The sequence below is a fragment of the Amia ocellicauda genome, chromosome 13, assembly GCF_036373705.1.
Source record: "Amia ocellicauda isolate fAmiCal2 chromosome 13, fAmiCal2.hap1, whole genome shotgun sequence".
Taxonomy (NCBI): domain Eukaryota; kingdom Metazoa; phylum Chordata; class Actinopteri; order Amiiformes; family Amiidae; genus Amia; species Amia ocellicauda.
The window spans coordinates 17,721,376-17,749,355 of NC_089862.1; the positions used below are offsets into that span (position 1 = coordinate 17,721,376).

Consider the following 27,980-nt stretch of genomic DNA (forward strand, 5'->3'; position numbering starts at 1 on the left):
ATCATAAAATAGGCCAAAGTGAGTGAAATTGAGATTCACACTGTAGTTTAAGACATTGTGCTTCTACATTGGTTTAATGCATGTCCACAGATTCACCTAAACCACAATCCAATTTAAATTATCTTAAATCTATGGAAATTTAAATGTGTACTTATGCCAGTGAACTTGGAACAAATGGCTTAAAAATGGCTTCATTTGAAAAAGGAGTAAAATCTGTATTCACATTGGTACACCAGGTGAACTACAGAGTAAAAGCACATTTCTGTCCGTAAATTTGGATATGTCCAGTGGTATACAGTAGCCTATATACATACACAAGTCCTATTTTGGATGCAAGCTTTTAGAATTGTACATGCAGCACCGTCTAATCAGGAAGCGTTTGTGAGGGATTCAATGTGTTAAGTGGGATTAAAAAAATAAAGCTTTGATATTTAGTGATTGAGCAAATGCGAGGCTCCCAGCAATGATTCTAAAGACTTAATGTCATGTAAACAGTTTGAACGGGATGGAGATTGAAAATACTGTGTTGACCAGTTTTAGATCAAATGTTAAATGTGGAGTAAAGTTTCCAATGCCCACTTATGGACTATCTGCACTGCATCATTGGAGAGCAAGTAATTGGCTTTTTAAGCATGTAGCATTATGATATGCATTACAATCCAGTGCTACAACAGTTTAAATATCTGCAATTTGCTGCACACACACTTTCAACATGCGAGTTTGCTTCAGTGCAGGGGGTGGGTATTAAAGATTGGCTGCTGTCTGATGCATCTCACAGCAGATGGGGAACTGCAAGCTCTTACATTAGATCTACATTTGGAGAAACTGGTTTCACCAACATCTGGGATGGACATCAAACACGCAGCTGCCTCAAGGACATACCCTGCACCAGTGCATGTTGACCTCTTTAAACCAAGTTTGGTTGACTGTAAATAGGCCTACATCCCCATGCATTTCAGAACCAAAGTAATTTTTCATAATCTTCCTCGCCTCAGAGTGTTTGATTCAATCAATAATATTTAATCAATTCAAATTAGTTCTGGAAATAAGTAAAATAGAGGAACTGGTCAAAATATTAGGTCTACATTCACTGTACATTTCATACTAAATTATCAAATAAAACCTCTACAGACCAGCCATGCCACTTATAACAAATTCTGTTGTAGGAGACCAATCAATACTAGACAGGGTATACTACGATGGACTCTTCCGATTCTTTGTAATGCTTGTCAGTTACATACTCGAGACTGCCAAGTCCTCTCAGCACATCCCGTTAGCCAGGTCCCTCAGGAACTGCCCATCAGGAGCAATCCTGATAAAAAGGACTTCCCTTCTTTTATACTTCTGCATGGCTGGTTAACACCACAAACCCAGAGCAGATAAACAACCATTCTACCACTTCTTGCCAATTGTCACCCATACAACAGTCAGATATATGGTTTATATATAAATCTTGATTTATCCCACTGGTTACCAATTAACAAAATGTGAAAGCCTATATAGATTTTTTTTTTTTATTATTTGAGCTTGCGAGGAGACAATCCAAGTGCATAGTTCTTCTATTCTGACCTACGAAGTATGCACTGTAGCTCTGAAGTGGTGCAGACACCTTAAAACGGGGCAGACAGAGCAGCAGTCATTGCTAAAATGTGCAGCGTTTGCCAAAAGCACAAATAAAGGCTGTGCATCCCTTTTTTGTTAGACTTCAGCAGTATGTTCACTTGAGTCACATTTCTATATTTCAAAGCAGCATCTTAAATTCAGCACTTATCCATCATATTAACTGCACTGTTTGAAAAGGAAAAACAACTAAAACGATTTCCTTCAGGCAACATGTTAAGTTATGAATGCTAAAAGACTGCTCTTAAACCAAATATATTACAGAGATGCTTCCTTGGAATAGCATGAATCACTGGAAAAACAAATAATGGATCCAAAAACAAACTCGTGTAACAATTGAAAGAATGAAGTTGTTAAAATGGTAATGGGCCAGACACTGCAGAAAGAACAAATCCGAGAGACTAAAGTAGTTCTAGAATTAAAAATCCACCGCATAGAAATGTATAGGATTAGATCAGATGCTTTGATGTAGTAACCTAGAAAAGAGATGCTATACTTTGAAACAAGTGGACAAATCTGCACATAGCAGTGGATCTATAAAACCTGACTATATGAAAATATTAAACGCTATAGCACAATCACTTGTAAAGATGCAGATATTTCCGAATCCAATAACCTCCTGCTTGGAAGCCAGGAACTACTGCTAAATAACAAGCATTTAATTACTGGCATTGGGTTTGCTAGGAGTTAAGAATTGATCAAGGGTCAGTACATGCATTGATTTTATGTTCATTTTTGCAAAATTTAAGGTTTTAATTAAAAGCATTTTGATATTAGGAACAATACAGAAAACCTTAATTTTACTTTAATTTGAGGGATCCCTTATGTTCCAAGATTATGTTTTTACAGAGGCTGCAGGGAAAGGGCATTAGCATTCAGCCATGCTTCCAAGTCAGATTGCAGGGATGTCTACAAAAGTGTCAAAATCAAACAAGGACTTTGGTTCCCTGGAAAATGCCCCTAGCATGCCAAAATTGATTTTAATACCAAGATAACATAAGACATTAAAATAATGTATAATGAAAATGTTTAAAAAGCTAGCTGGAGAAAATTAGGCCTAATGATAAAACAAAACCTGCAATTAACACATTTACAGTCAATCATAAATAAATTAGATTTTAGAGTGGACATGCATACAAGTTGGCAGCTGGAATCTATAAAACTGAAGGCTTCCACTCGCACTGAACAGACTTCAATCTCCACTATTGGTATTGCACCAGTACCGGCTTGTGAAATCCAAGGTTATTAGGGTTTTCCTGTTGCAGCCTTTCCATTAATTAGCCTAGAGCACAATAAGAGACTGGCAGATGGCCGATTACACCGAATTAAGACCACCCCTAGATAGCTGCTCTGACCAGAACAATCAGCCACTGAAGGAGAAAAGCTAAAAAAGTTCCAAAACAGAGGGAGCGGTGGACTCGGGGCATGTTCTCCTCACCACGGAAATTAAATGTTACTTAAATGGTCTTTTTTTTTTTTTTTTATTATTGTAAATGAGAAATGTTCCATCTAGATGTTGGACACATTTCAATAGAAGGATTTTCCCTGCTCAGAAGATATTAAATCTTTGAAGATGAGGCTGGTGTCTTGATAAAAAGGCCTTCCACAAATTATTCTGTGACAGAATCTGGTTTATGGGTTTTGTTCACTGTAGTAATTATGTTCTAGACTCTAATGTAGTTTAATGGCTTTCTGCTGCATATGCTACACTCTGTAACAAGGTGGCTTCTCACAGAAAGGAGTCTCAATTACAATGGCATGACAATCTGAGGGACAATTATACAAGGCTTCAGGGAAACGGTCATTAATACTTTGCCTTAGAGCTTTGGAGATTTTCTCCTGATAAGAATTTGAACTGTATTTAAAGAATGTTCAAACCCTACCCTCCACATTTAATTATAAATGATCAGCCACTTTTAGAAATTTCCAAAATCTAATATTTAAGTCCAAAAACAATGACGAATACCAAGTATAGGTCTAACCATGGCATAGGTGGTCTCAATTATACATTAGATTTCAAAAATTGAATTATTAAACCCAGATAGTCATGAAAAACAAAGGCATAGAAGGTAAAGTAGTAAAAAGATTGGCTAAGGCACACTAATCTAAAATATTTTCCAACCCAAGACTCCACTACCATAAAAACAATGCACACATACATGCAGTTACAATTCAGTATAAAACAAAAAGCCATAATAGGGATCCAATTTATGCCAATACATAAATGCATAATTATTCAGGCTATATATGTTCAACTATTCTTTTCCCATCAATAGAATCATGTATAAGCTGAAATATATATTACAGAAAATGAAGTGCATCGATTTTGGCTTCGGCCACTGAATAGATTGACTGTTCAGCTCCCACAATGCTGAAGACTCTTGCCAGAAACTCTTCAGCTTTTTGATGCCTTTGTAAATTTCCTCAAATAGGTCCCGTTTTTCCAAATTTGGCAAAGGATTTACGGACAACGAAAGGCAGAGTTTATTACTCTGTAACACGTACATCTTATTGGTCTCAAAATAGTTGGGAATGAGTAAGCCGATTACCAACTCAGACCCAGATTGTCCCCAGAAGCCAACAAAAAACAATGACCAACTATAACCAACCAATTAGAAAATAACCCGAAAATACATTTTTGTATCATACATTTCAATAACTGTACATTTGAAGGTGAAGAGGTGGAAGACAGGACAATTTGTACCAAAATATATAACTATATAAACAATGTATAATTTTAACTTTCAGTCTTTTCAGACTAGTGTCAAATCACATTCTGAAAGGTGTGGGAGAGCAAGCCAATAAACGATCTACTGATTTGTGTTTTAGGAACGACAAGACATTTGAATACATTAAAAGGCAAGGACATTGTCTATATACACTACTCCATTTGTGCATGTGCGAGATGTAGGATATATGGCTACTCTAATCCAATTAATCTATAGCATGATTTCAATACATGGGTAGAAAAGTACAGCCGAGTTCAGTTTCAGTACCTGGGATTAGAATTTGAATTAGCCTAGCTTTCAGTGAAGTAATTCATAAAGCAGTTATGTGCTTATATGATATCAGTGAGCTATACATCTCAGTCATATTTTAAAACTGTAAAGATTATGCAGTTGCTTGTAGTAAATGATGCACAGTCAGGTAAGAAAATGCTGTGTTGAGGGGTTTCAATCACAATGTACGGTCAAACATTCACCTTGACTTAAGAGAATTTAACTTTTCAAATTAGATTTTCAAATATCACCTAAATGTCATTGGTTTGAGAGAGACTCTTTAGCAAGCCAATAACATTTACAAACCCATTTGCCAAGGTTTTATTGGACTGTTTTTTTTGTTTTTTTGTTTTTTTTTCCCCTCACCTTGCCAAGCATTACACCAAGACATACCAAACAGTTGGAGCAGCAGTAAAGAGATTAGGAACAGTGCAGCACAGGTAAAAAGCAGGGCCTGAATGGGGACAAAGTTGCAGCTCTGTGGTTCCTAACCCTGGTCATTGGGTGCCAGTGTCCTGCTCGATTTTGTTCCTTAAATTGTACTAATAAGTCTCCTAAGCAGAGCTTAACTTTTAAACCACTGGAGGGTTAATGTATACAAGGCACTTGTATGCTCCAAATGTGTGCACGTTAAACCATTTTAAAACATTGCATGAGGCAAATAAGTTCAATTAATTGAGTGCAGCTGGATCATATATATGAAATGGGCTAACTGACATCATTGAATTCCACCCCTTATTTTCCCCATTCTCCAAAAGTTGACAAACGGCTCTCACACTGCAACCAATCAACAGTAATGAATAGATGTTAAGACTACCCACATGTCCTAGGTGGCACATCAGCAGCAATCATGTGCAATGCAGTCTCATTATTTACAAATGTCAATCTTTAAAATGTTACCTTAGGGTAAATCGAAATCTTAAATTTAAAGCCTAGCTACTATGGGTGTAAACAATATTAAGAAGTCAGGTATAGAAACCGGAGTACAGCCAGTTTCTGTCAACGCCATTTGCAACGCTCACATATTAGCTAGCCAGCACCTGTGGCCAATCTCGATTTCCTTAATTGCAGTTATTAGGGATTTTAATTAAACCATTAGTGTGCAAGACATATGCCATGTGCCACTTTAGATGAGGAGGGGGGGGACGCTTCTCCGATTTTCTAATTTAGACTACACACATTTAAATAAAAATCAAAATGATACAATCCTGGACTGAAAGTGCAAAGTCACACTCATGAGGTGTCCAATCCCAGGCACCACAATGCGGCGGGATGAGGAGCAGGAGATGATAAACCGGTTGATGTTGTCTCTGCTGTCCAACCCCACCCTCCTTTTTTCCAGCCTGCAATGTGCAGCTCTGCACCACAGACCACATGGCACAGGAGAGGCTGTGAAAACCAACACATCCCAGCTGAACACGGCTGCAACAGGGACGAAAATAAACCCCCCAGGGCTGGGTTTAACAGCCCCACGTTTACCTTCCCTGAAATAACAGGACGGAAGATGGGTGCGTCCAATGCAAGCTGCGAAATGCTGAACTTGAGATTGCCGGCGTCTTCTTGGCCAAATACAGCTTAATTCAATAAGCCGCCCACATGACAGATGCAACATAAAGACCCTTAATTGAGGTTGACACGGGAGGTGGGAGAAGCGCTCAAATCAGTCCAGGCAGTGTCATACTGATCAATTTGCACGTCTGATACTCATCTAATCTTCTGCAAAGCGTGCATTTCCTAAAATTGCATAAGCAACAGTAGTGCTACAGGCAAATAATGCAAAGTGCAAAGTAATCGTTTGATTCAACATGCGAAACTGATTGTGGGTGCATGCATGTTTACAGACCAGATTAAACAAGGGGGGGGAAAATAAAAATGTCACACAGGCGCACAACTTTACCATTGACAGGAACAAGGAAACAGATGCTGCACAGGCTTAATACAAGCGCGTTGAAATACCCAAATTATCCAGGATGAATGACTTACTTGGCATTATTTCTATGAACACACCATGGAGACTCTCGCCGGCTTTTGCAGTTATTCAGACAAGAAACTGGGTTTTATTTCCTTTACGGCAACGTCGCCTTCACAGCCCTTCAGCCGAACACACCTCAAACTCAGGATGCTTCAGCAGGCAGCACTTCAGACTCGGAGTCGGGCAGGACGGTGACTTCAATGCAGGGCTGCCACTAGATGAGCCGTTTTATAGTTCACGTATTTCTCTCTCCCGTACAGAAATATGTCCCCATCCGAAGCTCCCTCTCCCAAGTTTACCGGGCTAATTCCAATGCAGTGTAACGGGTGCATGGACAGCTCCCAGCGCAGCGGCCGTCTGCACTCCGCCCACGCCACACGTCAGCGCTCGACGCGGGTCGCCTTCTTGTAGCGCCCGTTTCCGCAGCTCTGCGCGGCTCCGCCAATGAGAGCGGCGGGATGCTGCAGATCTGCGCAGAACTGCCCACATCTGCGCTACAGGAAGGCGACCGCTGTTGAACTCGGTGCGGGCAGCTTTGCGTTTGTAAAGCGGCGCTGGTCAAATCAAGTCATAAGTACATACATGCATACAGCAGTGCAGGACAACGGAGCAGATTATATTTAATTGTAATTGTCATTTATTTATTTTATTTTAAAACGATAGTCATTTAGCTGTGGTGTGTGTAGGCGTTTCAGGCACGTACATTAGATTGGGGTTCAAAGTGCGGTTCTGTCCAACAAGTGGACAAGTAAATCGTCACCTCCGTCATCAGATACAAATAAACCTTTTTAAATTAAATGTATTGTACCGTGAACGTGTGTAAATGAGAAAATGAGCACTGAAAATGTCCTTAATTAACGACTATGTTAAAGATTTTATAATGGTTAGATGAAAATGTACTTCAAACTTGTATGAGTTTCTGTGTAAGCAATTGACATGCAGGTATTTAAATATATTACTGATTTATTTAGTCACAGTATAACAGTTTGCTTCAAATATGGCACATGTATGTTTTTAATCTCTCCCTCTTTCTCTCTCTCTATATATGTGTCTGTATTATCTACATAAGAATGGCAAAAATATATTTTCAAAAGAACATTTAAGTGGATTAATTGGAGTCTGTGGATTATAAGGCCTTTACATTAATCAAGAAACACATCAATGCTCCTTGTCTGACTCGTCCAGTCATGCAGGATGCTCCTTGGTACGGTGGCTAGGAGAGTCATTCAATCACAGGAGGCTTCCAGGTCCTGTCTCAATGGCACCAAGCTCCTCATCTTGCCCGAAAATCAGACAGCATTACGATACATTGCCCCTCGTGGAAAATGGAGAGAGGAAGGATCTGGGCTTTATTGAGAGGTTACTGAGAGTAATTACATGGAAAATTTGCTGGCAAGATGGTGGCAATCTGGGATAAGTACAAATCCTCATCCTTTTAGTAAATATGTGAGGGAAGGCCTGAGTAGATGGGGCACAGTAAGAGAAAAGCTGGAAAGATGACAACAGAAGAGGAAACTCTGCCTCACAACCCTGCAACTCATGGCTTACGTGTTCAATGTCCTGGCACCATCAGCTGGCAAGGGTATTAGATCCAAATGAGAGATCAGCCATGAAACATGAGTCCTTATTGCTTATTTGCTGTGAGGTATCAATAGTAAGTTGCACATTGAGGGTGAATAATGATGAATATCAACAAAGAGTTTCAAGAAAGTGTTGGAAACTGGCTCACCATGACCTAGATTTTTGACCTGAATAAATTGCACACAGCCATGCTTTTTTCTCACATCTGAGTGGCTTTCAGAGATGCAGATTAAACTGTACTCTATGCCTAACATATGTACTGTATTCTCTAGGGGATGGTTATAATCAGCTTCAAGCACTCAAGTGAAGCCATTGGGTGTGTAACAAACTGGCAGTGTCTGATAGTATCCTAGAGTTCAAGTGAGAGGTACAGGGCATTCAAAAGGGTAATAACACAACATATTTGAGTTTTAAAGCTTTATGCCCCGTTTTGGTAACAGCAGAGTCTATTTTTGAAGGTTCATTAAATCATTGATTTGATAACCAATTAATAAACACCTATTTTGCTAGTGACAGAGACAACAGTACAAAGCCCTGGATAGTGTTAACTTTTCTTTAAGGCCATTTTCTCTTGATCCCCAATTAAAATATCATTTAAATTCCCTTTAGTTTCAAATCAGGTTTAGCCTTGTCATGTGACAGATCCTAACCCATATTGGCATGAACGTCTTTGCAGGTGGTTATAACTACTTTAAGGAGAAACCAGAGGAACAAATTGAGCAGGAGACGCCATCTGCCACATGATTTGTACAAGTGACTCATGTGCATAGCCTGGTGGCCACCATCCTCAATGGCAAACAGTATTTCAGTGTCCTTTACTTGAAAATTCTATCTAATTCTATGATTATGCATATCCCCACATTTTATATTATAGTATATCAGCTCTGAACTACCACCACTATTTAAAGATTAAAGCTTATTAATGTACTGATACATAATCATCTTACTAGTATCACATATCAGTGGCTGCATATTCATTAGCATTAAATACTTGTCTCTTAAATTAAGAAACTAGCTCCTTTAAGAAGCAGGGGTGTGTAGCATGAAGAATGAGCACATTACAGGTTCATACCATATCTGAGAAACCAGATGGAGAAAACAAAATGTCTTTTAGAGTGAGAGATTCTTAAAGATTTAGTTGATTTGATGATTTTAATGAAAGGAAAAAAAAAAAAAAAGAACTTGAGGTAAAACCCTATTAACAATTTTATGAATATGATCATTCTGAAGAAAACGTTATCTTGAAGCTTCTTCTTACAGACATATAAGGTGTTCTGAAACTACACAAGACAACATTCAAATAGATTAATTATAGCAATTAACATCCAGTTTCAAATGTGTGTAAAGAAGGAAGCCACTCAAGTCAATTACCCACAAGCAAGAGAAAAAAAAACCTGTTTAATTGTGCATCACATGTAACATAGTCTCTATGCTAATGCCATTATGCTTCCAGGTGCTTCACAGATAAAAAGACCCTCGCATTTAAATGTACTCATAACAGTGGTCATGTAGATATTATTTTCAAAGCCACATTTATTTAACACCCATCACTTTGTAAGAAAAAAGGCAGAGAAAGAAAAATAATGACCATCAACCCAACAGAACCCAGCTATGAGGGCCAAAGATCGGTTAAGTTTTAAAAAGAAAAGCTGCTTCTGCTGGGCAATGCAAAGTCTAGATAAGCACTCTCATCTAAAAACAACACCAGCGACAGAGAAGCAGTTTAGGATGTGCCAAGCAGAGGAAATGGAGCAGACCGAGCAGTTGGCAAAAGGCTAGATTTACAATTGAAGTGAGGCCAAACGGCAGGCGCTCAGCTTGAGAAGCAGAATGGGAATGCATATCGAAAGACAGCACCACACACAGCAGTGAGCTACGCAGCCCTGCATCTCTGTCACGGTCAATTCCTCAACACAGTAGTTCTTAAACCTGCCCCGAACCTCACTCTACCAGTCTAGGTTTAAGATTCAACCAGTACCTGATCGTTTATTTACAAATCATGAATGCTCTGCTTTATGCTGTATGCTAAACATGCACGTGTTCTTTTTTGATATAAATGAGGAAGTGTTAGTCTGCTATTAACACAGCTAAGTGATGCACACTAACTTTATATAGTCATGTAGATTTGGTTGGACCAGAAACACTTGCAATGGAGTGAATGAGCAATGGAGGTGCAGAACAGCTTTAAGAAACTGTGTGACATAATATTTACAAACAAGAAAAAATGAAGGACAGGTGTTGCTAAACATGTTATTACAATGGACGACAATTTTCCTCCTAAGGTTTCCATTAATTCCAATGGCTTTATGAAAATACAAATCTGTTTTAGGTTTTTAAGAATGCAGTGAAATTGCATTATATGAACAAAATGTACCCACAAACAAAACAAACAAAACAAGAGGGGTCTGACAGTGTTAGGTTTCAGTAACATTCAAAACTTGTTTATCAATTGTCAGTAAAGTTCTTCAAAGAGATTCAGCAAAGGTATTGGAAAAACAACAACTTTGCAGCTATAAATTTGTGTTGAGTCAGCTTCATTTTCACACAAAAATCTCAAAGGCAACATTAGAAAGGGCAAATAATTAGGTTAGCAGCAGCCAAGTGCTGCAATCTATTTGAGACAAAATGCCAGACATTTAGCATCTCCTGCAGATAAGTAAATTAAAACACTGCAGTTGTGAAACAGTTTTAGAACTAGAAGAGATCCAGTCAGAAGTAGGAGCTTACACAAAGACGTAGGTAGAAAAATATCTAAGCATTATTAAAAGGTATATGAACAAAATTAGATATCCCTCTCTATGGGACTACATTCAATTGAGTTAGTACATACTTTACTTCTTACTGCAGGGTGGTTCTGAAATTATTTTTAATGGAAAACACAGTTTTTTTATTTTTGGGTTTTAAACGTGGAGAGATTAGCATGCTCCAGAAATGAAAACCCCAGAACTTTAGACAGCCAATCTTTTGAATACAAATATATGTGAACAACAACAAAATTTCCCTCACAGAGTAAAACAAATGTATATAATTGTGTTAATATAAAATAAGAACTTTATGAATGTAATGTACATTCATTTCATATATGGTTGAAAATGAAATAGATTTTCAACATCAGACCTTCATGACATTTGGTATATATACACACACAGACAAGCTGCCTCCAAAATGATTAATAAACTTAATAATGTGTACCTAACATTTGTAGCAAATGTAGCAAATTCACATTAATACATTTTCACATTAATTGTTAATTATACTTTTTGTATGCTTTAATGTGGTTATGGAAAAATGTGCAGGCAACTATGTATTCTCAAAATGTGTTTACATTTTATAAATATAACTTATTGGACAAATATCGTTTTTAAACATTAGAAAAACTTTTTTGTTTTCAGCAGTGGCAGAAAGTTCGAGTAATTCTGAATTCAATGTAAATGTATATGTTTTCTCCTTTCTTGTTTTAGTTTTGATTTTAGTTTTGGTATTAAATAATTTGCAATAATGGATAATGGCTGCAGAGTATTTCAAAGCCATACTGTTAGTTTAATTAAGACCTGATCATGTAAAAACGTCACCCATTGTATTGTGCTAATGTTTATTATTGATGCAAGCATCAAGTTCGCATTTCCTTTGAAATATTTTTTGAACAGCAAATACGTCTCCCTGCAGCTCCTGATCTGCCAAGTGTGCACTTGAAATTGATTCAAATCTTTATTTGTTACTAATTACATTAACATATTCTTTAACAGATAACTATGAGGGAAATGGTACTTTAAGATGCTTCATAGACATCTTAAATGTATGTTCCAGTAATGATTTATGAAATATGTTTACTGTGAATCAACCTTTGACACTCAGTGTTGAAAGGGAAAGCGAACTAATATCCATCATGAACTACGGATATATGAACACAGGTTCTACATTAAGAGGTTAGAGCCATCATCTTCACAGTATCACAACAGACCAATAACTCAGCTGCCTCATCTATTTAACACATTTTACTGCCAAAGCTTAATTGTGTGCCTTAAAGTAATACAACTTTAAGGCCCAGTTGTGTGTTTTGTCTCTGCAGAGAAATAATGTGTAACCAAGAAAATCTCACTTATTATAATTCACAACTGTAAATCATCAAGAAGCATCTTTTTTTATATCATACAGTTCACATTTTAAATTTCTGTAAACCAGCCTTTACACTAAAACATGAATAAACAAGCATCACTTTACAAATATAGTCCTGAAAAAGCACCCTTCATTTGAAACAATTAGTAAATATGTAAATTAATAAATGACTTTTAAATCAGTATACTAATTATTATATATTTTTAAATGTTGTTATAAAGTTTATTCAATTCTAATTAATCTGCACACACAATAGGTAACATTCCAGATACATGGCTACAGTGGTACCAATAATGTCTCCAGTCTTATTTAATTATTTTGTTGCAGACATATGCATCTACATCCAGTGTCTAAACTCTATCCAATCAACTGCAATTTTTACTAGTACTGACAAGGATGAATCTGAGTTGAATAAACTTTTTTAGCATCTGCACAAAATAATTAAATATCAAATCAATAGGGATGCAGACAAAAACACACAATACTATTAAAATTTGATTCCAGTGAAAATAAAAGAAAATAAATACAAAGTGCCTATTCAGGACAAGTACTAAGCTATCATACTTTCCATCTTAGTGCTATTAAATACTACTTTTTTGGTATATATAGTACCAAGAGAGCATTACAAAAATATCAGTTAAAATTGCACAAGTATGTTGTGGAGAGAGTAAGCTACTTCCTGATTTAATTCCAAAATGATAAAAGAAAATATACATTTAGTTTTTCTGGTTTGATTTCCTTCCTTTGCTATTGCAAAGCACAAAATACAACATTGATCATATATAAATTAAATGCAAGAAAAGTGTTTCTTACTGTAGACTGACACATTTTGGGGGTGCAAGACAGAGGATATGTAGCAGAGCAAAATTAAGATAAACTCACTATACTGCCTAATATTATTAGTTAGTTACTAGTTTATTTAGTCGTTTATATATGAATGGCACCCCCATATTTTGATACTTCATTAGCAAAACGTTGAGTGGTGCTGTGCTGAATCATTCTTAATTAATTTCCCCTTTGAAGGTATTAATCACCTGGTTTACAGCTGTTGATCATATCCTAGGTGTTAAATCTCACCATGCAAGGTATGTCATGACTTGAAAATATACCAAGACCAAAGTGAACCTTTGTAACTGTATATTTAAAATATTTGTAATATTTAACTGGTGCAAGGAAAAAGCCCAACATTACCATATATTTAGGACTATAATACTTAGAAAATTATATGACATTCAATTATTCCTGATAAAAATTAAACACTCCTCCAAAAAATGTGTTTTTACAATGTAGTACACGGCATCGATAGTAATATGCTACCACTCATTTTTAACAGGACATTGGTTGTCTGATTAGTACACAAACACCTTAATGCAAGCTTGATTAAATTAGCTCCTATTAAACAAGCCGATTCCATTTCCAACAAACAGAGACACGTGACTTCTAATGAAGACCCCCCGATAGACATGCATGAAAACAGGTCTTTTGGGTCTGTTTCACATCATAAATTAAAATGCAAAAAATGCAGCCTTGTAAATAGTTAGTTGTGTTGCTTGAGGGACTATTATTTTACGGTTTAAGAGACAGGTAAAGAATAAGAACCCCTCCAATAAAAAGTAAAGACAGAAGACAGACATTCAGAATCGACATATTCAGAAACACACAATCAAACCGAAAAAGATCAATAAAGCTGCCAGACACCTCATTTGTGAGGTCTTCTTTTTAAGGTGCATACCATCTTCCTTCAGCGCCTCGTTTTAGTGCATATGGTGCAACCCACCTTTAACATTCCTCTCATTTTCCACTGCTCTCTTTTTCTGTTTTTCTCTTTTCCTAAAAAGACTGGAAATTGCATTTAAAAGGAAGAATAATATAAGATAGCCTTCAGCAGTCTGGGGACCTTTTTTATGGTTTCACAGGCTAAAAAAAATTAAACGCACTGTAAATAGTCACGTGAAAGACATCATTAACCAGCATTCAAAGTGGCACGTAAATGATGGTCTAGGCAAGTAACTTAACAAATCCTTCTACATCAGTCAGTTTAAGAAAGACTTCACTGAGAAATGGGTGGTACGTGGTGAATTAGCCAGTGAGAAGAGCATTTACTCTCTTACACTACTCTAATCTTGACTATGCAGGGCTGGCACAAAGCATCCAACCTGTGAGTCAGACAATAAAGCCAGGCCTCAGGTGCAACTGTGACATCTTCACTTAATTACGTATTTTCTACCCTTAATTAATGTGACCGTTAAAAATTCCAAAGGATGATGGGATATCATCCACTGTAGCGGCATATTTTACAGCATTCTCTATTATTGGAAGCTGTGGTGCCTGATTTGGTCATTAAGAGGTATTTGGTTAATTACCCTTTTGCAGTTAGTCATGACATAAACTGAATGTTCTGAACTTTCTTATTAGTTAACAGATGAATGTAAAAGATGCATATTTGTTTGCATGAAAAGTAAGAATCGTCTTGATGTGTATTTACCTTATATATCCATTGCTGATTCACTTCATCAAAGTATCAATGGCCACACTCTGCTTCTGTAGAATGGTGTTGCCTTGACAGAAACGGAACAAGATTTGAAAGGCAGCTTGGTGATCAAAAGCTTCAAAACATGCACTGCACTTGAGAAAGTCGGTGAACTGTTGAATGCAAACAAATTCACTGAACTACAGTCTTGCTAGCATGTGTCAGCCATAAAATACAAATGTTGTAATTCCTAAACTGGTAAAGAAACACACAAAAAAGGAGGCTGAACATATGTCTCCATGGATGTGTGAATACTGCATCCAATAGACAATGAGACCCCAGGGAGAAGAAATTACTTGATAAGAGCAGTTCCACATTGCTAAATCAAAGCACATGCTCTAATCGGACTCTGCAAATCCTAATTTAATGGATTCACATGGCTTCAAGAGTGGTGCTATTTCATGTGGAAATGGAAGGATCCTGTAAAATATATATCACCACATGTTGTTTAAGTATGTATGTTTTCTCTTTTCATTTTTTGACCACATTGTAAAATAGTTTTTTGTTTTTTTTTAATTACTTTTTACTAACTAATTAGAAATGAAAAGCACAGTGCTATCACTTGAAGACTTCAGCTTGCCTTTGTAGAAGACATGTCTCCACAAGGAGATCCTCTCTCCCTCTGTCTTACTTCACACTCACACCTAGCAGCAGGAGTTACAACAGCAATAGACTCTCCCATCAAGGCTGGTAGATTTGTTGTTTTCTAGCAGGCTGGAGTGACATTGAGGACACACCCTCTAAACAACTGCAAGCTGATATATTGAATGTGATAACACTAGACTTCCATTTTGTATGTTTATAAATTTGTCAGGACATGAACAATGGAAGGAAAATGTACAATTACATGTTCCTCAAACAGCTGAAGCAACACATGTTATGTAGGATACTAAAATCTTTCAGACCCCTCCTTTGTTCTTGTTAAAATCTTCTGTAAGTATGTCTGTAACAGAAGGTTCTCTAAAACAGACACAAAAGTGTTTATCAATCTCAGCCACATGAAGTAAACCGGAAAACAACTTTCCATAAGCAGAATGAATGCTAGGTTTTTCTTCCCTATGACTCTCTGCAAATGAGAAGAAAATCCCTGCTAATAATGGAAATAGTCTGTCTTGTTGACAAGCAATCTGCATAATGAAGCAGGTGATTGGGCTCATTAACAGCTAAAGACTATAGGCAATGTCTTATCCATTGCATGGATTTGTGAAGAACTAATTAGTACACAATACAGTAAAATCTGAAAATGTGATTGCAGATTACAGAAATAATTGCTGGGAGTTTGGAGCAAAAATGAGCACGTTATAGAGTGATTTGAGTGAAAATGCAATGCTGACGCCATTGAACATTTTGTTCCTATATCTCCTATATATATCCTATATCACATGACTGCAAGTTTGTTTGTTGCACATACAGTTTAACATTTTTTCCTTGAATGCTGTGACAGCAGATCATGAGCATAATTAGCTTCTTACAAGGGTTTTTAAACTCTTAAACTGTGTCCCATATGACCTCAATACAGTAACTCTTTTTGCTAGATTACACTGCTCTCCAGTACAAACTTTTTTATGTAACGCAGTTGTCTGAAAGGCCACATTATTTAATAATCCCGGCAAATATTCCAAAATCTGCGCTTGAGCGTTCAACAACTAGGCTTTCATGGGGTGTTTAAGAGAGGGCAATCTGTTTTTATCAGTTGTTTTATAAACCAATTCAGTTGGTAAAGCTGAATGCATAAGGGGTCTTCAAACCATAAACCCACTCAGCTGCAGACAGAACAAAGGTTAATGTTTTTACTGCTTTAACCTTATGCTGTACAAACTTACCACTGTCAATGATTTGAATGTGGAACTGAAACAACAGGGGGACCATTTTTAAGCTGTCCAGCTGTGATTCCAGTGTCCCTCCATAGACCTTTAGGTTCTCCAAATCTGTTTCCAGACTGGTTTTCTGTTTCTAGGAATCACAAAGGGAAAACCGTTAACTGGTTGCAAGACGGTAAGGTTTTGAGGTCTCCGTGTCAACTCCACTGCCCATTTCTTTCAACGGCAGAGTACTACAGTAACAGTCACAATGCAGAGAAAGAAAGGCCTCTTCACAATAATGGCAGTACTGTTCCATGCAACCATTGCCATGAATATTTTACACAACTAGTTGAGAGAAGTGCTAAATATAAAGGGAATAATTTGGAAGGTGTTTGTGCTGCAAATTAAACCTGAATATGCCCAGACACTGTGGTTACCAAGCAACAAACCACACGAGGAGACATTACTGATGTAAATTGGCTTAATTCATCACTTAATAGGTGTTGGATAAAAGTGAAAACACCAGGTCTTTAATAAGGCCATGAATGCATTAGTTCTATTGATCTAAACAATAAAGTTTCTGCATGCTCTCACATTTTATATTTTATAAGTGTATATAAAAAACCCATGGAATTGTGTGCCTTTTCATGTTAATTTTTTTTTAATTTAATACCTATAAATGCCCAAAATGATCTTATTGAGAATTAATGTAATGTGGATGTTTGCACTGCTTTCATCTCAGTATTCAGCAGCAAAGTAAAACCACCATATTATTTAAAGAGGAGTCCAGAGAATTGTTTATCATCAGACTGCAGTACATTTTAACCTGCAATGTAACTCACATTCTGCAATAATTAAAAAAACAAACATGTTTATTTTACTTCTTCAACAGAAAACAATATATAATTAGATTACACGTTCTCCAAAGTAAGTGTTTTTAATTAAGCACTCTACATTTTGTTTATTAAAATCAACAACAAATGACATACAGTGAATGTTTTAATTTGTTTGTTTAACCATAATAGTCACAATGTGCAAACAGCTACCATTTTCAAGTTACACTTTACTTGATTTTGCCTCTACCATGTCTCTACTAAGATACAGATTGATGCTTCCCAGGATACATTTAGCAATTTAGCAAATATATTTGTGGTGTAAACTTACCTGTAGCTCCTGTAGTTGCTTGTTTAAATTTGTATGTTTTTCCATTTCTTTTTCCAAAGTAGCACTCAATTCGTGGAGTTCAAACTCTCTCACTAGGAAGGCAAAATTAATATGGTCATTACATTAAATGGGGGTTAATGAGTCTCAACATGCTTTCACACTAGATAGTTGAACCTGGGGCAAAAATCAAGACTGACAAACATTGTGATTTTCAACCTGAGATGAAACTCTGAAGCCGGGGTGAACTCACCCTGATAGAGATCAGGGTTGAGATTTCCAACACGGGATGAAGCGCTCACCTCGGGGTGAAACACATTCATGTGAATCGTAACCCGTGTATCTTAGTGCAAGGCAAATGTGATTGCAAGCAGGGCTGAACTCAAGGTCGAGTCACCACTGGGCAGCCCTTGGGCCACTCAACCGCGGATTAGGTGGTGTAGTGTGAAAACAACTTTAGATGTATTCAAGATTTACAGTACACAAACCAGTATGGCTAGTTAAGTGAGGATTTAATCAAAACTGTAATCCACTTGCCAATCATAAATTATATGACCAGTATGTGATTGCAGTATTACACTTTGCCAAAGCATAAAGGCAAAAAAAAAGACACCAAGTACAGGGTTTGTAGCTTGCAATTTAATCTGTGTCCAAATGCAGTTATATTAATAATATTAACAACAAGAAAACCTTTTAATTATATATTGTCTGATCAATATTACACATTTCTATGCTAAATCACTGTTCAACAAACTGATGAAAAATATGATAAATTAGAATTCCATTAACTATATTTAATAATGTGAATGATTTGCAGACAAACTTTGCTTCAAAGGGTGTAAATACATCTGACTAACTCTCTCTCTCTCTCTATTTTAATATAATAAAAGTAATACATAATAAATTAATACTACCTTTAAATACCACTGTCAGTAAGAATGCTGTGTATTGTTGTGCTCTCTTGTTCAATATGACAGTATGCGTTATATTCCAACTAGAACCCTAGGCTGCAATCACCTGTGCAAGACATGCTCAAGATACACTTCAGTCAAAGAATGACTCATGTTTTGAGAGCTGCTATGGCCCTGAGCAAGTTATGTAACTAATGAAGGCTCCTGCTTTATGGTTTCACTGTGGTGTGCTCTCTTGTATCTGGCTGAGATGTGGTACAGAGAGAGATGACATGATTCACTTTTCTGGTTCACTTTTGTCTGAACAGTTTATGACACATTTGGCTTTTTAACACCATGTCTTCTGCCATGTCTCTTGTGCCTCAATAAGCACCCTCTCCATTTCCACCCGTCAGCCTCCAAATGATGATCTGTACTACTAAGCACTAAGACATCCCAGTGAAATATTTCAGTAGCTGCTTTGCCTCTGATATTGTACAATATGATATGACAGTAATGGAACAAGCATCTTTATTTTATGCACAAACCAGCCGTTTTATTTTTATTTATGAGCATATACTGCGTTATTATGGACAACAGCATATTGTCAGGGAGTGCCGATTCAATTTTATGGTGAAACCATTCATATATATTGAGATGATGAACACATATCACAACGCTGGTCCATGGAGAATACAGCTGACAATACTTCATAGCCTGTGCATTCCTCACCTCGATCTCACAGAGCACATTTGGGATGGACTGGATTGGCTAATTAGGAAGACATATTTATAATACATTGCAATATGTCTTCTTCTGTCACTTGCTTAGCATTGACTGGTTTGGCTGAAAGGTACAAATCCATTTAATCTAATTTATTCAGACTCCAGAACCTGACCACACCAATCAACTATTTTGCTCTCCCTGGAGCTCCCCAGTCAAACCTGGCTACCATTCTAAACACCCCTGCAGTGTGCTGGGCTGGCATGGAGGAAGGAAGTCAGATTGTCAAATAAATCCCTGTATTTAGCAGCAGTACAAAGAGACAGTTTTTTTGGTCTTTATTGACCAGTCTAAGCTCTGTTAACTGTGCACTTACCCTGACTTCAAACACTCAGTCATGGAATCCATTAACAAACTAGAGAGACCGGAAAGCAATAAACCTCTGAACTGTTCAGGGCAATTACACCGAACAAGACAGCTTTCCAGACGATTCCAGTTACATTCCAGTATTGGCTGCTGTATACTTACGCTTCATCTGTTTGACAAGAAACTCCTCCAGTAAGCTGAGGTCCAGTGAGGTGAGGCTGTCCTGAGAGGCCAGTCCACACAGCTGGGCCAGGTCTGTCTCCTCTTCAGAGTCTTCCTCAGCCAGCTCCTCTTCCTGCTCCTTACTGTGCACCACTGTCTCCTTCTCAAACTCCTCTGGGGATGAGACCAGCACACATGCTGCTTTAATATTTCTGCTCTTTTAAAAGGCCTGAGATACTATCCTCAGCACCACTTTGTCTAAGTTAGTTCCATCAACCTTTTTGTTTGCTTTTACAACATTTAAAACAACATATCACTTGGAGTCAATTGAATATCAGAGTATTTACACTAAGTCCACCTACAAATCCCATTAGCATCCTAGCTACACGGAAGAGGCATGTCCCCAGCCCCTATACTCATGCAATGTAAAATTTAATTGATATTCTTAACCTGTATTCTGATTGTCTTGTGGAACGGAATGAGTCACTCTCTGTGCCATTTTTTCATAAGATGTATGCTAAACAGAGAGTATTTAAGACAAAATTAGCCAAAAGGATAGATGAAATGTGTATAAAAGTAATTTCACCCATGAGGCTTTAAGATTGGTCCTACTTTTTCAGCGCCATTTTGCTATCCATTGCACACAATTTTTACAATTTATTGAGAATGCTTTATGCACTTGATCAAACAAATCAGAACTTTATAACAACAAATGAAAATCACAATAGAAAATATGCTGTCTTCGTAATGAGACATTGCTTTTATAAACACGTTAATATTGCTAAAATCATGCAAAAGGACTGCATTTTGACATATAGGCCACATTTGTAACTCAATACCACCATCTACAGTTAATCTACTGTCTTGACACCCTCAAAGCAGAAGATCATTCATCTTCATGCATGCTCTTTGTGACAAGTTTTTGTATAGATTTTAAAGTAAGTTCCTCACTGCATAAGAAGTGAAGCTCCAAACATTAATTTCAAAAGAGATTGACAGTCATTATATCACAACATAAGCTTCACCTGAACTACATTATAAGCCTGTGCTTGAGGACTGCCACTTCTGCTAAATATCACTAAATGACTTGCACGGTAAATGCAAAGTAAATGTGAACCGAACATACTGCAGCTGTAGTTGTATAATCTAGTCAATTACAGCTTGAGGCATTATCCGCACTGCCCCATTTTGCTGAGGTCAGCCAGCTCTGTGCTGCTTACTCTGCACATCCCCAGAGGACAGTTTTTACTTAGAAAGATGCATTTATTTATTTCAAATCTACGGAAAGAATCTTAATGCATTTGCCATTAGAATTTAAAACTAATTAAATCATTTCAGTGATTATTTTAGTGTTAATTTCCTAACTGTATTCCAAAGGCAGGTCAACTAAAATAAATATTCCAATCTGTTCCAAATGTTGAAGATTGCTTCCACTGCCCCTAAAGATAAAAAATTGATCTATTAATGCAATTTGATATAAATAAAAAACAAATCATCCTGTTTGTTTCACTGTCAAATACCGTAAAATCAGAGTGTGATCCCTAATACAGGCCAGTCTTCAGTATACACACTATAAATACACTATCTTGGGAAAAAAGTAAAAGACTTATGAAGAACAGCTTGTACTGTACATTTAACATGTATTGAAACCTCCCTCACATTGTACATTTAAAAGAGTGGCAGAAAAGGAGAGGGAACAAGGTTAAAGGTCAAGCAAGGTTAAACCACATGGTCACCTGTCAGATTCTGTAAATGTTGCTTCCCCATGAGATGCTCCTTCTTGTTATGCAAAGAACTAAAGTACTGATTGCAGGTCCTGCAGTACAAGTCACTGTTCTCATCCCCCTGTGCACAAGATAAAAGACTTAGATTCTTATCTTCCCTTTGGGCAAATAAGAAAACTGCCCATACCGTGACTTACATTCCCTCTGCCCACAGGGAAAATCAGGCCCCCAGATCTTAGAAGGATAACAGATGTAAAGTACATGGAAGCTGATTGATAAATATAGGCGTTAATTTGCAGCAGAACTTCATACCAATATAGGAAAATAAGACTGACTTTAAAGTTCTGGGATTCTGTATAGAAATATTTCATGCTTAAGAATAGACTCATATTAATGTCAGAAAGATTTAAGACACCACCATAAGAACATAAGACAGTCTACAAACAAGAGGAGACCATTCGACCAATCGTGCTTGTTTTGTGTCCATTAATAACTAAGTGATCCAAGGAGCCTATCTGTTTTACATTAGCTCCTTTTTACAATATATTTTCCTTGTTTTTTGTTTTCTTAATAGATCTGTGAACATAAAACACATAACCTAAAACTAGTATAAAATAGCTGGTAGTCAGTCAATTAACTAGACCATTAGAATTGTTTTTTATTGTACTGTCATGATTTCAGCCTCACTGGCAAAATCAAGTACCTTCAGTATATTTGTTCTTCATAGCTATTCATATTGTAGAAAAGTGCAGCATCATGCTCACAAATCCTCATTGTTTCATGTGAAAAAGTAAGATAGGCTATGGAACTGCAAAATTACAATATTTTTCATGAAAATTTAAATTAATTAATAATAAGCTAGGAAGTGCCCTACAGAACTCTGATAATGGAAGGTTATGGTTCCGGGGCGTCATAAACTAACAAATGACAAACCCTGCATATTAATTTGTGTCATCTCTGTGTACACTCCTGTGAAAGGCTTTTTGCACAAAAATATAAATTTCCTCAGAGAGCCGACTGTCAATTTTTTCTAACTTCCCTCTGAAAAACAATGGTAGTAGTCCTTCTCTGTGTGGACATTAATTTTTACTACAGTGACACAAGGGATGTGGATTAATGAATTCAAATGTATCCAGCATTACAGTACAGTAGCAGCTAGCCTCTGCAGGTCACAGACTAATTTAATTGTCTGGAGCTGCAGCAGAGATACTTGGCCGTTAAATTGTCATTCCATTAGGGCATTTCACCCTCCATCTTGGCCAACCTTGTTATATCAGAGGTTTTAAAGGCACCCATGATAATTCAACACACTTTGTATACTTTCAATATATACTGTATATATGTCCATTGGTATTGTCACAGTTTGCATAAAGAGTATGTCATTGTAGGAAGCAAATAAGTTTTGTGTAAATCTCTATGATAAAGTGTCTGCAACACTTAACATTTTGTCAAAAGACTAATTTTCAAATAGCATAACCTATTTTTAAATTTGAGAATACAAATACTTATTGAAATTACAATGTACCCATAAACAAGTATTTTATTTATAATGTGAATAAATTGGTGTCCTGCTACTCACATCAATCTGTGACAGAACAAAAACTTCATTTTCCATCTCAGCATCAACACTCTCAATACCTAAAAAAAAAATGTAAAAATAATACAATTCATACCACAAATTAAACACCCAACAACAGATGATTCGTGCTTTATCCTATGTAAAAATGAAAGGAAACATCCACCGCCCCCAATACACAACAATTTGGGTTCAAATCCTGGGTGGGACAGTGCTGTTGTATCCTTGAGCAAGGTACTTCACTTAGATTGCTCCAGTAAAATGCCCAGCTGTATAAATGGCTACAAATGTAAGTCACCCTGAATAAGAGCATCTGCTAAATGACAAATAATGTAATGTAATAATTGGAGCTGAATGTCTCTGTGTTTGATACAACATCAAATAATAATCATTAAGTTATTCTGAAAAAAACAAGCCTATCTGAAAAGAAATCTGATCGAAACTGAGTGATCGGTGACTGTCTGAATGTGGTCTTTAACTTACCACAGACATTTTTCACTTTATTCAAAGCTTTCCTTTTCAGAAAAGCCTTATATGCTTCAGAGTTCTGGTAGGCCTTCAGCTCTGTGATGTAACGTTGCTTATCAGTTTCTGCTGCATTGTTGTATTTCTGCAGGTCAAAAGTTCATGACATCAATAGTATAATGTTTTACACACTGTCTTCCTCTCAGCACAGTCTGAAGAGATTATTAGTTCAACAATAACTTTAATACTTTCAGTTCAAACTGAGGCCGTGTCTTGAGATGGTATTGCATGAAAGAACAAAACCAAACAAAACAAAAAAATCATCACAAGGAAGGGACTAAAAAAAATGCTAAAAGCTAGCACCACTAATAAAGTTAAAAAAAACAACAACAGCAACATACAAATATGTTTGTAGCCAGAAGACAGCAAAAAGTCAGTAATCATTTACATAATCCAATTTCCCCACATGGTTCACACATGACAGAGAAAATGAAAGACCTCAAGTAGGATCAGAAATAGTACCAATGCAATGTAGCCTCACTGATGGAAAAATAGGGATAATAAAAGTACTTGTAACTGGTCATTTAACTTGCCTGCTTCTCCTCCAGAGACAACTGAGACCACTGGATGCCCAGCATCTTCGTGATCTCTGTAAAGGGAAGGTCGGGGTGATCCATTTTCAGCTGAACCTTCCTTTCATTGATGAAGATAACATACCTAACAATCAGGAGAAAAAACACAGACAATGCCAGCACAGGTATGTGGAATATTTGCTATGCAATACAGAAGGAAGTACGCACACCAGTAGCATAGATGAGGTGCAAGTCAGCGGGAACAATTCACTTCAAATACAAAAGGAAGACCGCACATTCAAAATGCAATCCCCGAAAATGTATAATCCATAATGCACAACTCATGCTTTTAAAAATTACAAATTGATCACAGATGGAAAAGTAATTACTCACATCTATCACTAGCACAATAGAGTAGATAGTTGCAATACAACATTAAGATTTGTTTAATAATTAATCAATCAGAAAAGAGGAGTATTTTGGACTTAAGGTCATGCGAGTGTTTTAAAGTAATACCTAAAATCAATTAATTGCAATATAACTAAAAGCTGGTATGCAGCTTACATTCAAAGATATTCAAATTATCAATCACAAAAAAAGAGAGCACCCAGCTAACACACAACATTGTGGCAACATGTGTTAGCAGCAAACTACTTTCACAATGATTACAAACATTAATTAAATTGCATGATTGTGTTTGCAATAAAGATAAAGATACAGTTATATTAATCAGAGAAAAATACACATGCATTTAGTGCACATAATTAGTATTGTGTCCTACAAAATACTTATTTCGTGCTTAGTAATTTTGTGGAAGAAAAGTAAAATATACTATAGCGTGCCACTACACCATAAGGGGTAAATGGGGTAAAGGCGGTGCAGTGGGGAGGAGCCGGGTCCGAGAAGATAAAAGGGGAAAGCAAATGGAAGGGCAGTGTGTGAATGTGTGGTCAGTCAGTGAGAAGAGTGTGTGTAAGGCTGTGATAAATAAAATGATTTATTGTTGCACCCGTAAGGATCAGTTGGGCTTACTTAACCCCCCCCCCACCCAACACCACCACCACCAGCGTTACAGTACTTTCCCTTGCGTGGATGGAATGAACTCCCGAGTGCAGTATGTCCACAAAATGATGTAAGGAAAAATACAATTTGTGAACAAAATGTAATAGTTGCACTTCATTTTGTTAACGAAATGAAAACCATCTTTCATAATTTTGTCCACAAAATTAATTACAGAAATTGTTCATTTTGTGGCATTCAATGTGTATTTTGTGCACAAACGTTCTTTCATGCATGAAATTATGTCGAACACAAACGGTACCCTATAAATGTCAACAATGGACACACTGTGATCAATACTTAAAAAGTAATATTTTCTTGCTCAGATGACATGGTTAAGTTATTCAGTAATGTGTTGTTTAAGGACAAAGCTTGCACTGCTGCCACAGCCTTATCTCCCCTTGTATGCACACAAACCAATATAGCATGCACATAAACCACTATAGAATTCAAGCAAAATTACCCAATGTATCACACAAGTAAACTGATATAGTAGGCACGCAAACCAATTTAGGATAGTGGACAAACCAAGATAGTATGCATGCAGTGTTGCAAACCAATATAGTTTGTACGCAATACAATGTATTATGGCCCGTTTGGCCCGCCATAGTAACATAACCAATGAGTAAGCCCAGATGCAATCTGCGAAAGTTTATTCTAAATTCTGCAGAGCTTTTACTGTAAATTCTGTGGAAAATCTGCATTCATTATTTTCTGTTTTATGCAACAACACCACAACATAAATACTTGAATTATTACCTCAGTAACATAACCAATATGTACATCCATTAGATTACAATACAAGCCAACTACATGTGTTTAAACAATGACTATTTTACCAGCTGTAAGGTAACAGTCAAATATTTACATTTTGCTTTTGAGAATAAGAAACAGAGCTAGTTGATCAAATGTACACAGAAACTCAGCCTATATCCCCTTTACAGCAGGGATGCTAAATCCAATCTATTAGAGTAGTTTTGTTCCTATCATGGTCATGTTATTATCATCGTTATAGGATATTTTATACGGTGGCTCGTTGAGGACATGAAAAAGAGATAAATTACCTCGCGTTAACTCGTGATCACGACATAACGGGCTCGCTATCAGAGAAAGCGGAAGTGTTGTCATTTCCTTGCGACAATGCTGAGACTGCGGCAGTGCTGTCAACTCATTCGGGTTTATTGAAGGACTACACATCAAAGGAGTGGCCACCCCTTAACTGCCGACACAGGGGCTTTAAATACTCTATTCAATTAAACATTGAACTGCAAGGCCACTGGAGGGGGAGAACACAAAGCGTGCAGATGTAACATAGGTGCATTTAATCAAAGTAATCAAAGTGAAAAACGTACAGTGGACTGAGACCGCTACAACAGTTAAAACTGTATAAAACCATAAACAAACAATGTCATGCTTATCAAAAGGGACCACTGTGCGGTGATTCAGACCACTCGGTCCATGTGGTCCGGACCTCAGCAACTGTACACAGATGAAGGCTTAAAATATATCATTTCAAGAAGGCACAACTATACTCAATGGTTAACAGATTTAACGCCACTATTGTACGGAATAATAATACAATTCTTCAACAAAGGTGTTGTGTTACATACTTATCGATCGGTTACAAATAATGAATTGATGCGGAAACGATCTGTGAGAGAGACGTGCTCCTTCAGCGGAGTGAACACAAGAGCGCACTGATGCGGAAGTGTTTCAGCGCTGAAGTCCCAGAAGTCTTTGCGTTAAAGGCGGAGACACGTCAACTGGGAAAATATACAATTAGAAAGTTAAACCAAAAAATGTTTTGGAAACTATCATTTACTTAATTACTGAAGTAGTATCCTATAAAACTAGGTGATATTAACGAACAGTATTTCAAAATTATTATTATTACTATTTTAATTAAATACAAATACAAGAAAAGACTACGTAGGTACCTTTTCAGACAAAGGCAAAGGCGCTGAAAGCTGATGCTTAAAGCCCGGGTCTGCAATCCTGAGAGGCAGCAGCAGCGGCTTGTTTTGAAAGATAGAGCCGGCCTCGCCTCAAGCGTCTCCAAAGCCACGCCCCCTCTACCACACATGCGCACACACACACAGTCTCGGCGCAGGAGAGACGTGTGGGCGGAATCGATCGCAACGGTCTCATTCACAGGTCAGACATTACAATAATAACGAGCGTAAACAACTTATTTACGGTTATTATGTGTGATTGTCTGCGCGAACAAGTTGCGCGGCGGTATGCAAATATAGATTGACAGACAGGAAGGACATCCTATCATTACATTCGGACCGACTGCAATGATTGGTCGATCCTTTTTTAGTCCTGTCCCTTCCACGGAAGATATATATATATAGATATATTTTAGACCACTTAAATTATTGATTTCTATCAGGATGTGAAGAGACTTTCAACCAGTATAACAAAAAATGTTTCTGGAAAAGATTGCAGACCCTACCTTTAAGTGAGTCCCATTGAGCGCTTTTAGTTTCACCTGCACCCTCCTCACTCAAGTGCACACACTGTGACGTCAGCACAACGTCACGCGAAGTGTACACTTGTCGAAGGGTGTAGGAGTGAGGGTGCGATTTGGGACGCAGCCCCGTATCCTACAGCGGACCTGCGCAGAAGCATAAATCGGCCTTACGGGAGCGTGTGATCA

The 27,980-nt window shown here is 37.2% G+C and overlaps 2 protein-coding genes across 5 annotated transcripts in view; both read right to left on the reverse strand.

Moving 5' to 3' along the window:
- Positions 1-6,955, reverse strand: part of LOC136766530 (janus kinase and microtubule-interacting protein 1) — a 64,400-nt gene extending 57,445 nt beyond the window's left edge. Inside the window, exon 1 of the mRNA XM_066720051.1 lies at positions 6,603-6,955. The gene's annotated coding sequence lies outside the window, so the exon portion shown is untranslated. The remainder of the gene's footprint in view (positions 1-6,602) is intronic.
- A 2,600-nt stretch (positions 6,956-9,555) lies between these two features.
- The window catches only part of LOC136766532 (SWI/SNF-related matrix-associated actin-dependent regulator of chromatin subfamily E member 1-related), a 31,401-nt gene continuing 12,976 nt past the window's right edge, over positions 9,556-27,980 (reverse strand). Inside the window, exons 5-13 of one of the 4 annotated variants that reach the window (XM_066720054.1) lie at positions 24,281-24,404; positions 23,706-23,832; positions 23,226-23,284; positions 21,659-21,767; positions 19,923-20,096; positions 17,785-17,876; positions 16,642-16,771; positions 14,774-14,829; positions 9,556-14,127 (exon numbers count right to left, since the gene is read on the reverse strand). In XM_066720054.1, coding sequence (XP_066576151.1) covers positions 14,810-14,829; positions 16,642-16,771; positions 17,785-17,876; positions 19,923-20,096; positions 21,659-21,767; positions 23,226-23,284; positions 23,706-23,832; positions 24,281-24,404 — 835 coding nt within the window. In that variant the 3' untranslated portion in view covers positions 9,556-14,127; positions 14,774-14,809. Of the gene's footprint in view, positions 14,206-14,773; positions 14,847-16,641; positions 16,772-17,784; positions 17,877-19,922; positions 20,097-21,658; positions 21,768-23,225; positions 23,285-23,705; positions 23,833-24,280; positions 24,405-27,980 lie in introns of all 4 variants that reach the window. The other 3 variants (XM_066720055.1, XM_066720052.1, XM_066720053.1) reach the window with 3 other exon arrangements.